Consider the following 14,436-nt stretch of genomic DNA (forward strand, 5'->3'; position numbering starts at 1 on the left):
CGTTGCTCCTGTGTTTTTACAGCCTGTCCTTACCCTGCATAGTGATGTGACAGACCCCCAGGCACAAAAAGTACAAAAGGCATCTTTGTTGTAGTTTCCCTGCACTGCGCATGTGACCTTCAAGGGAGGTAACCAATTCAGTTCTATGCTATAAATCACCAGCCAAGATACAACTTCTACCAGGCTGCACCTATGCTGTTCACACTGCACAAGTACCACATCTGCAGCACTGTAAACGTTTTTTTCAGTTCACCTATGTAAGGGTGACTAGACTGACACATCACCAGTTTGCTGTAGCCAGGTCCCTGTCTACTTGACTCTCAATAAACAAGCTTCCTTATTGGCAGAAGTCCAGCTTTTCCAAACTGGGAAATTTTTAAAAATATTGGTTTTCATACTCAGATATTCCAAGAGATATTTATTTTTAGGTACACGTAGGAAAACATTTCACTTCTTGTTAAGCGTTTCAGTTACATCACTGCTTAAAACTCAAGAGGTACAAGAAAACCAGCATGAACATCATTATGTCTCAACTCTTTGGGCACTTCCTACCCTCTTGGTACATTGATTTCCTGCGCTCCTTTGCGTGAAAAACTCACGGCATTCTTTCAAGTCAAATGTCTCTGTTACCTTTCAAATACAATATAAATCTTAAGGTAAATAGTAACATTATGCTACACCGTTACAGAATTATGCATCATTGTATTGATTCAACTCTATGACACCTGAACAAACGTAAACAGAATAACAGCACTCTAATAAATGTATATAAACATCTCATTGCTCAATGCTGAGGGTTTTTCTGTGTGCAGTCACTGAAATCTGTGTGTTTTGTCACCCTAACTTAATACAGAATGTTTACAGCTACAGGAATGCCAGCCAAAGGCTCACAGTTATCTTCCTGGAGATTTTAAGCTATGGAAAAAGAATTGACTTACACACAAATGATACCTGGAATCAATATCAGATGAGTACAACATAGATGCTTAATTAAGCCTGTGAAAAAATCCACACCTGCCTGTGCCACAATCAATAACAAATAGGCTAGAAACCCCCTGCTGCAACACACTGGGAGAAAGATGTCTTGCTTAATCTGAGGCTGCCTCACGTGTAGCCCTGACATCCTACAGCACAGGATGGGTCTAGGTTTTTCATGCTTGCTCATTTGCTAACGGGGCTGCCCTTCGCTGAAAGCTGTGTCAGGAGCGAATGCTTGGCAGCACATAGAAAGGAACTTTGTGGCAAGCACAAACACAATCCGTTACTCCTATAACTGCACTCTGAGGGAGCTTTGCCAGTGTATTTAGGGCAACAAGATTTCTAATGTGTTTGCCAAACCCAAAGGAGCTTTAGAGCTCCTGTGCCACAACAAAAAGCTGATTTGCATCAGGGGACTCTGCCAACAGTCCTGAGCCAGAGGTCCATACTACCATGTAACTTTCCTCAAGCATGTTATTACTAACATCTTTACATGTGTGTTTTCTTTTTAGTTTGTAATTCTCAGGGTACCTCAAACGATGCCATTATCAACATTATTTGTAAATAATCACATATATCTTAATTAGTCTTTCCGACAGACAGGGAAAACTATGTGCCAGGCACCCTACTGCAGCAAAAATGGCAGTGAAAGATAGCAAAGAAGCGCTAGAAGATTTCAGCACTTTCTTCAAAAAGTACTAGAAATGACAGGTAATCATAGTTTTCTGTTCAAGCACAATTAAATATTTGGTACAGTAAAGCCTAAATGAAGAACAAATAACATTAGAGTTAAAAATCTCTAAATGGAAACAGGACTGCGGCTTCAGGAGAGCGAGGGGAAATCTTTACTTAATACAAAGTCATACATTTTTCAAGTTGGTTTAGCTTTCTGTTCAGTCAAAAAGAAAAAAAGAAGCCCAAACACTCATTCATGCAATTCTCTGCAATTCTTTAGTTTTCAGTTTCTTCCCCTCCAGTCCTCTACTGCTTTCTTTAGAAACAGAAATTATTTCTCTAGTGCCCCTCTCTTTCCACCATTGTAACTACCCTCTTCTCCTTGATACAGCTTCCCGTTCCACAGAGAATATCCACACTCACAACCAAAAGGTACCATTTTTCTAAGGACATGGATCTGAAACCGAACAAAACCACTCTGACACCCATTAGTCTGCACAACAAAGTATGAACTGAAAATACCCAAGCTGTCACGAAGTTCATCTTCACCAAGACCTCTGCCACAGTCCAGTGTGATTGTCACATCCAACTACCTTTAAACATGCTTCTGACTACAAAGTATGCACTAAGTTTTTTGATGTAGTAACATGCTGGTTACTTATTAATAACTACTTTTGGATATCAGTATGAAATAAAAAAAATCCAGCTAATTACTTACTATACACTAGAAAATGAACTTTTGAATTTAACACCATCAAGGAACAGTAGTGTAACAGGAATAATTCAGAACATGCTCTTTTCAATCACAGATAAAGACATCACAAGTATCCCTGATACACAATACAAAAAGCTGCTCGTTCCCTACGTACAAAACCAGTTCAAAACATACATGCTGCTTGTGAACCAAGGAGAACCTTTTACTGTTTACAACCAACTCATTAAAGAAAATTTATTTACTCACCTGAAATTTAGCACCTTTAAAATACAAAATAAAATGAACCAGGAATAAAGGGAAACATTCAAAACACGATGCAAATGAAATTGTCTATGATTAACTTACATGGTGTTAAAGAGTTGTAACCACATTGGAAACTACATCTAGAGCTATCTATACATAATCCAGTGATAACTATATTAAAAACCACTTACCTGCAACATACTGACAATCTCAACTTTGTTGAAGAAAATAAAGGAAGTGAGGGTAGAAAGAAAATTCTCTTCAAAAACAGATGGTGTTGGCAAGATGATGTCCTGAATATACTGTACCCTGTAAGTCTGGTGGATTTTTTGCCTGAGTTCAGAGTCTGTTATAGGAATAACCTCCTTAAACTTTGCTGTTTTGGTCAAGAACTCCCTGTGCCGTTTTGGTTGAGCCAAAGAAGGATCATACTCAAGGCATCCAACAACATCCATAATACACTCATCAGAAAACATCACCTCAAACAGAGTTGCTTTGTTGAGGAACAAAATTCCTCTAATAATTTCATACAAATGATGTAAGCCTTCGGTGTTCTCCAAATTCTCACAGACTTGGAAAAGCTGTAATAGTTTTTTAATGTAGCCTTCATTCTCCAAGGCCAGTGCTAGCTTTTCTCTACGGATGGGTGAGGAGAGAACAGAGGTAACTAGGTCAGCAATCTCTTCAAGTTTGTTGAGTTCACAAGTAGGAAGGTCGATCAAAGGACTAGTTTCAGGCATTTCTTCTATGTGCTCCTCTTCTGACTCAATAAGGTCCTGTGTCACTTCCACTGAAGGATCCTTACCTTGAACCTAGAAAGAGTGCACAGGGTTACTGTCTCGTTACAGAACATAAATAATCAAGTTGGTAGCTGAAACAACACGTACACAGAAACTCTGGCACCCCCGTTTGACTGAAAAATGTCTAGCCATGCAGAGGAGTAAGCCTGTTGCCTCTATGTTATACAGTCACCACCATCATCCTCAGGAGTCTATTTGCAATAAAATCAAAGTAAAGTGATCCCTAACAATATCTCTGCAGTAATGAAGTCTGGGGCACCTTGAAGACTAGCATAAAATATAAAAAGAAAAAAGAAGTAACAAAACCTCCTTCCAGTGACTCAAATAGAAGGCCAAGAAGCCTTAAACTCACAGTGATAACCCACAGCTATATCAACATTAAATCAAACATAAGGACCAACAAAGGCAGGAAAATGTCACAAATCTAAAACAGGAAAATGTCACAAATCTAAAAACTGAACAAAAAGAGAGTTGAAAGTTTTAAATCTAAAAACCTAAACTGTTTCATAATTAAAAAAGCAGATTCAAATATCCTAAGACACAGTCAATCAGTAAGACTTAAGTTAAAAAAAAAAAAAATCACTGATACTTCTGAACTCATAGACCAATGGCATCTCATTGCCACTCACAGAGAAACACTCCTTTCGTGTTTTAGCTCCACTGCACCCCAACAAGCAGCTTCATAAGGCTGCCTGGGAGAATAGAAATTAAGATGTGGCACACTTTGGCATTCTCTTCAATAAAAACAAACAAACAAAAAAAATGCCCAGCACCTGAGTTGCACCACTGCAGTGACTTTTCAAAGGCATGCAATTCTATTATGAAAACAAGCACCAGTGCTCTAGTGGCAACTTAACATCTTAGACAGAAAATAATGAACATGCACTTACTTTACAAGCAGGTTTAAAAATTACAGAACAAATAAATGAAGTCATGAAGGACAGTTAAAATGGCAAGTTAACTGTACCTGGCAGATTTTTTCCCAGATTTCATCACAGCCAGCTTTTTCTTGAAAACTCAGTGCTAAGTCATAGTTTTCTGCTTCTGACCAAACAATCAAGGTGTCCTGTTGAAGATGAAAACAAAGAATCCAACTGTTTCTGAAACACGTCTATGCTGTGTATTAATCTGTACTTTATTAAGCAATGTGGCTAAAGAGGAAATAATTTTTATTGAACTTAGGTTTGTCAAGAAAGAATGTAAGATATTAAAATATTAACTTACTTGTTATGCCACAATGACATAAGCTCTCCTTTTAGCTATTTTAGGAACACTACCCTATGTATGATACACTTAAATATAATTTAATGTACATTTCATGTAAAAAATACTTATAACGGCATTTTTCTGCAACATACTTCTGAGCCAAGTTTTGACAAGGGAATGGACAGATTCAGAAAACCTGCAATATAACAATTTAAGTCTTTTCATGTTTAATGAGGTAGAAACAAAAAACCCAAGGTGACAGTGTCTCCTCTTCAGAAAGGATTTGATACAGTCTTAGCAATGTGAGAAGTAACACCTGACCAATGTCAATAGATTCTTTTACAAAAAGACTTACAACATGAATAATATAAACCTCCTACATTATTACTGAAATTACAAACATCTTGCCAACAGTATATTCATTTGAACAAGTTTCTTTTCCTATACTACTCTGTCAATCCAATTCGCGCACTTGCACGATGTACCTGAAAAATTTGGAATAGACTAAAAAGGAGTTTTTATGAGGCTTCATTAGGATAGTTGTTATTGCACCTTAAGAAACAGTGCCCAGCATCCTACAGGACGTTAAATGTTTAAGTTGACTGTCTTTCTGATAATTCAGTGGTACATTTGGTAAGCTCCAGCAAAACGGTTCAGTGTTCCACCAAGCTTGTTGATTTTTAACACTGGCATGCCCTTGCTTAACAATCCTTATGGACTGGCTCACTCCCCACATTCACAAAAGTCAGTATTTACCTCACAACTTAGTAAGGCTTTTAACTCTTAATGCATATTTAGGATAAACAAACTATCCTAAATGATATCCTTAAGCTTAGCAACCAAACCCAAACAGATCTGACTGGCTTACAGATACCTTAGAAAACTTCAGGGGTAACAAGAAAGAGGTGCTGCTGTTGCCTTCTCACATCTTTAACCCAAAGTACTTTGTGGTTCTCCCTGTGCACCTAATGACATGAAGGAATGAAGCTGAGTGATTACTATCTGTAAGGGTTCAATACGCTAAAAGGTCAACCCATAACAACTATCCTTCGCGTATCCAAAGACAGAGGGACAAATACATAATACCAAAAGATCACTGCTGCTCTTGAACCTGCTGTCAGTCAGCATTTCTCAGATGCTTTCAACCAACATCAGGTTAGTTTATATGGTTCAAACAGACCTTTGTTAATGCAGTTATCTAGGCTTATATAGGTTAGGGAAAACTTAGGTCAGGAGAAAAGTATTTCCTCTGGCAGACGTGAGGGGTCAGCCTTCTCTTCCTGGGAAGATAAGAGCTTGCTGAGCTTTGTTTTAATGCTGGTCAGGAGAGTTAGTTCATTTATTCTAGTGACTGGTACGTACAAGACTTTTGTCCTACAGTCACAAATATTAATAGGTAAGTGTCCCTGCTTTCAGGCTCCAATTCATGTGCACAAATGGTACAGCTAACACTGGTTTTGCTTGCAGCTGTCCACCCTCATCTCCAGCTCACAAACAGATGAACCTCCATGTTTACAGTATGCTATTTTAGAGTAAGCAGCTGACCTGGCGTTAAGCAAATAAATATTGTAAACAGTAGGCACTGATCTAGATCTCTTTTATTTTGAGACTCCTCAAAACAAGAATTCTTAAGCACAATTTTACAGCTGCTACAGAAATCAAAATCTGAAATATTTACCCTGAAACATTCTGAGAAATTCCTAGTGCTCTGACACTCGACATCAATGCGCTTCCAGGTAAGCTGAGATTTGGGTCCCAGAATGAACAAAGAAGGACATGTACAAGAAGAAGTCCTATTCATAGTCCAGAATAATTCAAGTAAGAGATACAATGCAGTAACTGACTGCATGCATCCATAGAGATTGTACTTAAAAATTCTCAGAGAATTCTGGAGTTATTTAATGGTATTTTTTACAATCCGTGCTGCCCACATGAAGCATAAGTTATGTAATTTTATCAAAAAATATTTCTCAGACTAAAAGAATTTAATCAGAAAATAACTGTCCAGCACTGATATAAAAATCTACTCATCCAGCACATAAACCTGTCGGGGTACGGAGGCTGGCGAGAGGCGAGATCGGGGTACTGACGACTCGAGACAGCCTCCGTACCCCAACATAAACCCTACTCATCCTGCATGACCTAAGACAACCTAGGAAGATCACAGACATCTTCCAGGCTGCTGTGTGAGACTACCACTCCCACATGCTCAGGTTAGCACCTGCGATGCTGCTTCACCAATGAGCAACAGCAATATTCCTTTATTCACTCAAGCACAGAAAGAGCTTAATCCAGAACAATTTTACTCAAGAGCAGTTCAAATCCTTCTTCAGTGTTGGCACTATCTGTGCAATGTCTGCTACTTCACCTCACCTTGTTCCTACATGGCCTGTCACACAGGAATACATGCTGATAAAAATTACTCCAGCAAAAAGAACTTTTTCAAGTGAATCAGTTTCTACATCTAACCTAGCATATAGCAACACAAATACTCGTGCGGGCATAAAAGAGTAGTGAAACAGCTGACCCTGACAGCTGCTCAGAATTGCTTTAACAGCATCCCTGCAAATGTGTTAAATCTCAGCTTCAATTCACTCTGATTTTGCCTCAAGTAAATTGCTCTGTTGTCACAGGAGAGATAGCAACTCTCAGCAAAAAAAGAGTATTTGCACACGCTCTTCACCTTAAATCTCAGACTGGACAGACTGCACCTAAAGGAGGCAGTGTTCCTAACAACGGCTTCCATGTCAGCTTCAAGTCATAGAGCCATACAGCTGGAAACTACCATCCCAGCAGCTGAGCTGCTCAAACAAAGCGCACCAGGATCCACCTGGTTTGGCACTTGAAGACAGAGTCTTCTGCTAGTTTTGTCAGGGAACTGTAACCTCAAGCAGAAGGTGGAACAACACACAGATGTGGTAACAACTTTTAAAACTGCTTGTTCCTAAGCCTCCAGAACTCATCTAACTCTGTCCTTCAGCCAGTATGAGGTGTCCAGTGGAGGTGCTACTTAGCATAGACAGTGCAATACTGTGAATCACCTAATGCACAGGAACTGAAAATCAGATGGTTTCCTTTTTCAATATTGCTAAGAAAATCATAATTTATGCAATAACTACCCTCTAAGTCCCTTCAAGTAATTTATAAGAAGACTTCCCTAAGAAAATTTACGGCAAAAGCTACTTAATTGGTAGCAAAGTTTCACGTAATTTAAGCAAAGGCTTTTAAATACTCAGTTGTATGAAGTTTTGGAAAGCAGGCTGCAACAGCTAACAGTTAAAACTTTTACAGCATCATAACCTGCATTTGTGTTTCACTGCCTGTTGCCTCTACAAAACGGTCCTGACTTTCAGAACTATACAGAGCTCTGTGAAGACCATCCTCCTTCCTCAGCATGGCCAGCCCAAAAGAAGCCTACAACTGTCATCCACTTGACTAAATCCACCAATATCCAACAAGTGAAAAGCAGAAACCAAAGCAAGCAGGCCTCTAAAAGGATGAGACCAAGACTCCAACTTGATCCTAACCTAAAGCCAACCTGTGATCAACAGGTAAGTCTTCCCTCAAATTCTCATCACATAACCTGCCACTGAAACAAAATCTTTAAAAGATTTTTCTCTTCATTATTTTGGAAGAACAAAATTACTGTTTACTAGTTCTGCAACATTTCTGCATACCAACATGAAAAGCAGCACGAAACACTGAATAAAAGGAACAGAGCATCTACTACAAAGAAATACAAAGAAAAAAATAGTAATAACCATGAGAACAATGTCAGCAGAGACACCAAAAATTAATGAAGAAAAAGGAAAAAGCAACAAAAGAGAATTAGTAAGCTGATTGTTTCAGTGGATTAAACAAAAACAACCTATTACCATAGCTCTATTAGTTTACTTCCTTATTTTGCAGAAATGCAAGTTAAGTCTCAACATAGCTAGTTTGTTTACTTAAGATAGCGTAAGTTTTCAAGGCTTAAACCAAAAACTACACACCAACAATGAAAGAAGTCCCACAAAGGGGACTTAAAAAAACCCTCAAGAAGTAAACACTCCACAACAGAGCTGGGAAAAGTTTCTCCTTCCTAATTCAGAAACTATTTGATACAATCTGAGATGGGAGACAAAAGTTAGACGTGTATATTTCTAAGTAGTTTTCCTGTAATATAAGGTCAGTATTTACCCAAATTGCATATAGTCTTTTCAAAGCCTGAGCTGAAAAGGGCTTTTTAGGAGACCAATATGCAAACTATTCTATCAGCTACCAGCCTCTAAGCAAGTTTTACACCACTGTGAAAAATACCATTGGTGATCTCATGTCATAGAGTTACAGAACAGTCGGGGTTCAAGAGACCTCCAAAGGTCATCTAGTCAAACCCCCTCTGCAGTAAACAGGAGCACCCTCAACTAGATCAGTCTGCCCAGGGCTATGTTGAGCCTCACTCTGAATATGTCCAGGAATGAGGCCTCATCCATTTCTCTGAGGTGATGCTGCCCTTTTTTTTTTCTGAAAAGTGCCATTACTTGGAACATCAAACAATTTCTTAGCATCAGCGATGAGAAAAAATAAAGCCTAGCAATACTTGCCTGCTGTTTTTGATATGCAGTATTTGGATTTATCTTCGATTCTAGCAGTAGTGAACCTGAAAAGTACAAAGAGATATTTACTGAGTTTAAAATATGTCCGTGCATCTTACAACAACGACCAACGTGTCCATCAACATACGCTCAACTTAACGCCTATTATGCAGAAACTTAGCCACCTTCTTTAATCATAGCTCCCTAAAGTAGGATGTGCAAGACAAAATTCAACACAAATATCCATATCAAAATGTATCTTCCCTTTCTAATTGTCTATAGTAGTGGGTTTTTTCCAAGTCGCTTATTTAAAGGCTGTTTGACAAACCTAAACAAACTCGACCTGGTAGCATACTGCCCAGCATAGAAATGTTTTTGCCTCAGAAACCACAGGGGCCACCTGCTTTTATTCCCTTCAACAGTCCTTCAGAAGTGAATCATCTAGACACTATAAACCCAGAGACCTTATCTTGTGTATGCAAGTAGTGTATGTAGCCTGGCAACAGCTCCAGGGTAATTTACACCAGTCTTAGGTGGTTTATTTAGCACATTAACACCTGTTGGCTGACAAAGCAGTGAGCCTGGGCCCTTCCCTCTCCAAAAGAGTGACTTTAAAGTGCAATAAAACCTAAGGAACGCAACACAACTCGAAAGCAATGGCGGGGGGGGGGGGGGGGGGGGGGAATTTCTAGGGGAAGAAAACAGCAGAAAGAAAAGGTGGAAAATAGCACTCTGAAAATGACTAAAATTATTTTGAAAACGAACAAGATGTCGTCACTTGTAACAATTTCATCTGTCTTTAATTAAAAGAGATGCTGTTAAGGAAGAAAGTCTAGTGCCACGGTAGTAACCACTGCTGTGACCTATCGAGTGAAAATTTGGTACGGTACCGAACCACAAGCTTAAGAAACAAAAAAAAAAAAAAGAGAAAAAATAATAGTATTAACTCCCCCCCGGGGTCTTCCCTACTAAACGCGGCGAGTTAGGACACCAGCAGCCCGGCCCACGGCGGCGGTGTCACCCCTGTGAGAGAGGCGGCGAGGGGCATGGTGATCAGGCCAGTGCTGCAGAAAGCGAGGGAAGAAGGCCCGGGCCGCCGCGAAAGGCCTAGGCCTCCGCGCAGTCCCGGCCACGCTCTCACCGTCCGACTCGGCGCGCACTAGCAGCGACATCCCTTTCAACCGCTCCACGTAGGTGGAGGAGACATGCCCGGTACCCCTGTCGTCCCATTGCCGATCCTCGTTGAGGGTGTAGACCTTCACCCGCCGACGGGTGTCCGACATGGTGCAGCCCCGGCCTCGGGCCTCCGCGCCGGTCCCGGGGCCCGGGCCCGCTCCGCCTCCGGGGGGCGATGGAGCAATGGCGGATAGGGAAAGAAGCAGGGCCGCCGGGCCGCTCAGGGGCACGGCGGGGCCTTTAACGCGCCGCTTTTCATGGCTCCTCAAAGGCGAGAGCGACGCGGCGCTCCGGCTCGGGCCCCTGCTGGCGCTGATGCCCTGCCCGAGCAGTTACCGCAGCGCCGCCGCCATCTTGTAACCCGACTCTGGCCGCCTTTCTCTTCCTCCCAGCCCGGCCACGGGCTCCCCTCGCAGGGGCTACGGCGGCCGACAGCTGCTGCCGCACCGCCGGCAGGACGGCGGCCGCGCGCGGGGCGGGGCCGCGCCGGCTCTCCCGCGCCCCCTTGTGCCCCGCCGAGTACAGTTCCGGCGGAGAAGGGGAGCGCCGCAGCAAGGGTAGTCAGACGTGGGTCGGGTTGTCACAGGCCTGTAATGTCTCATCTTCTTACGACACGTGAACGCAAAATAACATCTGTTTTAAAGCCTGCCCCAAAGGCCGGCAGCAGCACAGACAAAGCACCCCTCTTCTCGCGTGTGGAGAGGGCCACTGCCATGACACAAAAGGATGGGCAGAAGCTAGATTCCCTGCGGGGTAAGGTTTAGGACAAGCCCACCCTATAATAGAGCTTGCTAGGTAAAAGGTTTTGGAAGAAAAGGATTCTCTTGCTTCACAGAACAACAGCAACCTTTTAACTTCACCATAGTGTGATGTAGAGCAGTAGGGAAAACTCAAAAAATCTAAACTGAAGATGAAGCCATTCCGGGAAGGTTCTCAGTGAGAGAAAGATGCTTAACTAGGCTTTATGAATGCCACACAACTCCAGATAGGCCACTTCCCAGGCACGGTGAGGTCAGTGCTTAGTATGGAAAATGGGGCTTAAGGAACTACACATTTCCACTATACCAAAGATAATAAAAATTTCAGTGTTGGCATAGAAATAGGGAATATTGATACAAAAGCATCCAAGAAATCAAGCTGTGTGAAAGCAGGAGGAACTCTGGAGAGGAAGGGAAGCTTGAAAGTGTTTCAGAACAAAAGCTTGCGGGCTCTGAAAGGGAACGGAGAGGAGAGGGTAAGTGCTCCCCAGACCAGGGTGTGTCTCAGTCCCAGACAAAGCCAAACTTCTCCAGCTCTTGCCTAATGGTTAAAGCAGTTACACCGGTATAGCTCTTACACGAGTGGCATTTCTCTGGTGTACAGTCTTGTTCCAGGCGGAGAAGAAAAGGTTTACTATCGAATAAGCCACTCTAAGTAACTATCTGCTACTTTTCCATATGTTAGAAAAACATTCTCTGGGCAGATGTAGACAATTTTCATGCCTAACATTTAAGCATTAGTTTTTGCTTAAGATTTGCTGCCATTTCACGTCAGCCTGCTTAACACCTGTAAAACAACCCGACTCTAAGAAAGGTTAAGAGCAGCACCCTTAACTGACTTCTGCAGAAGCAGAGATCGAATCCAGTCTAATCCTTATGTTAATTGTTAACAGGCCACTGAAGACACACAACCATGAGGTTTCTTTGCGAAAGATGACAACCATAATACACCTCTGGGAACTACCATAGACACTTATCTTTTGCAATATACAGTATAGGAACATACTTTAGGATATGCATTATCTCATTATGCATAAACACAAGTTGTTAACTGTCCAAAAGGTCACACTACATTAGTGGATTCACCATGGTTTGAGTCACATTAAGCAGTTTACAGTTGAGCTCCACACAAATCTTTCCCACTAGACGTCAGTGGACTTCTCTGCATTACATAGCCTAATCCCCTCAAGGTTTTACATATGACAAACACTTCTGTCTCAGTGAAAGCTCAGTAAAAAGACAAGAAACACAACCCACAATAGCCACAGCATATCGCTGCTCCAGGACATCCACCACTTACAAACTTCTCTCCCCTCTGCAAGACTTCTATGCCTTTCTTCTAGCTGTTCATACCAAGTATGACCTTTCTTACTCAAGATTAAATGCAGTACATCTACGGACATGCAGAACAGCAAGAAACCTCAGCAGAATATTCTGGACTGAATACCTACATACCATGGTGAATAGCTGTAGAAGATACGAGTCAGAACTGGCATGAAACCCAATTCTCTACTTAAGCTGTGAAATAAATCTTTCACCTCTCCAGGCATGAAATCAATGACCTCTGTGGAAAAATGCTGTCTCAGAACACACTCAGATTATATTCCTTTGGACGTGGGGCTCCTTTTTGCACAGAATAGCATACAATACTCCTCAGCTTAGGGTGTTAGCAACCACAGCATGATCTTGTCACCTATACCAGTAAAAGTCAAGTCCTGGGGGATTTGTCTGAAGACAACAGGCAAGACTTACCCAAAGAGCTCTTACACAGCTGATTTAAAACCAGGATAAATACAAGACCAGGAAAGCAACATATTTCAATCTCTGCACTGTAAGATTTAGAGAAATTAAAGTAGGACCTTTTCATTGTGGTGTTGCACTGTCCAGTAGCTCGTATGGCCCCATTATCACAAAGCAACAACGTACATCGGAGTTCTCCATTTCTCATCAAAACCAGTAATTTTGTCAGGGTAGGCTGCAGGCAGCATGTTATCAACACAGACAGCAAGCAGCTCTTCATTATTTTCAGAAGCAAGACAGACAACTCATTCCTAAATCACCTAAAATTTCTTGGAGAGAAGTTAACAGATTGTATCATTCTTCCCAGTACGTAAGACCACAAGTACAATTAGGCCAGCTCTTAACACTTTTAGTACATATATTACAGGTAGACAGGCCAGCTCCTGACACTTTGTGACTGTGTGAAAACTGGTTCTCTCAAATACATGCATTTCTAGCCCTCATGATCTGCTGTAATGCTGCAATTGCCCAGCTCACTTTCCAAAGGAAATTTTTTTTCCATGACTATTTAAGATGGGTCATTACAGAAGCTAATTATCTCAGGCAGTGTGGGGGGGGGGGAAATTCAAACATGAAAAAAAAAAAAAAAAGCTACTTCAATAGGGCTGAGCTCAAGTACTATTAACCTACCTGCTCTCTGATCACAGATGATAGCACTTGAGAGCCAAATACCTTCTGCCACAGTCCAACCTGCTGAATGTTCTCAGTTGAACCCAGGATGTATGAAGCCAGACTCCTTTCCCTCCAGGAAGGTTCAGACTAAACATAGACTTACTCAACTCTTGGCTCCTATCAAGCTTCTCTCCTCAGGTAAGAGCTGCTGGCTTGTGCTTCTCCCAGACAGTTCCCAAATGTATTTTTTTCCACCCCTTCCCATAAGACCTAGAACTCATTACAAGTGCAGAAAGCCAGGCTGACTGTACAGGTTCTGCCACATAAACATAAGGGTTTTTCCTACTCTGTCATCTAACAAAGAATAAATGCCTCAGCACTCCAATAGCTGATTTGCTGAGATCACCACTGATGACACCAATCATTAGCACTTTTACTGCAGGCAAAGAATGAGATTCTTTTGACTCCTAAATAATTGATTTTCATAGACTCAAATGCAAGCATGCTACTGGTAACGCACTAGCTGAAAAAAACCAACCAACCACAAACACCACACCTCTCTCAAAACACACAACAAAATCAAACAACCCCCCCCCCCCCCAAAGCCTCTAAAGTTCATATTTTATGTAGTATTTCAGCAAGTAGAGCATCCATCTGTTCAACTACAAGAAGCAGCCTTACAGAAATTATTCTACAATAAAAGAAGCTAAACCTTGAAAAATCACTTTGACTGGAGAGGTCAGTTTCTGAGAACAGAGATGAGAAATAGAAACATCCAAGTTTCTGTTGATGAACTTTAACATTCTCCTACATAGTTTCATTAATGCTATCCAGGCTATGTAAAGAACAAGGTATCAGTCAATTAAGTCAAAGAAAGCAAGGACATTATTATTCTTGCT

General features: G+C 41.3%; 1 protein-coding gene across 3 annotated transcripts in view; it reads right to left on the minus strand.

Annotated features, from left to right (window-relative positions):
* Positions 1 to 10,843, minus strand: part of PPP4R3B (protein phosphatase 4 regulatory subunit 3B) — a 23,213-nt gene extending 12,370 nt beyond the window's left edge. For 2 of the 3 annotated variants that reach the window (XM_064146005.1, XM_064146003.1), the window contains exons 1-4: positions 10,333 to 10,842; positions 9,201 to 9,256; positions 4,379 to 4,477; positions 2,803 to 3,423 (exon numbers count right to left, since the gene is read on the minus strand). In XM_064146005.1, coding sequence (XP_064002075.1) covers positions 2,803 to 3,423; positions 4,379 to 4,477; positions 9,201 to 9,256; positions 10,333 to 10,474 — 918 coding nt within the window. In that variant the 5' untranslated portion in view covers positions 10,475 to 10,842. Of the gene's footprint in view, positions 1 to 2,802; positions 3,424 to 4,378; positions 4,478 to 9,200; positions 9,257 to 10,332 lie in introns of all 3 variants that reach the window. The other variant, XM_064146006.1, reaches the window with a different exon arrangement.
* Between the last annotated feature and the right edge of the window lie 3,593 nt (positions 10,844 to 14,436).

This window comes from Pogoniulus pusillus, chromosome 7 (assembly GCF_015220805.1).
Source record: "Pogoniulus pusillus isolate bPogPus1 chromosome 7, bPogPus1.pri, whole genome shotgun sequence".
NCBI classification, from domain to species: domain Eukaryota; kingdom Metazoa; phylum Chordata; class Aves; order Piciformes; family Lybiidae; genus Pogoniulus; species Pogoniulus pusillus.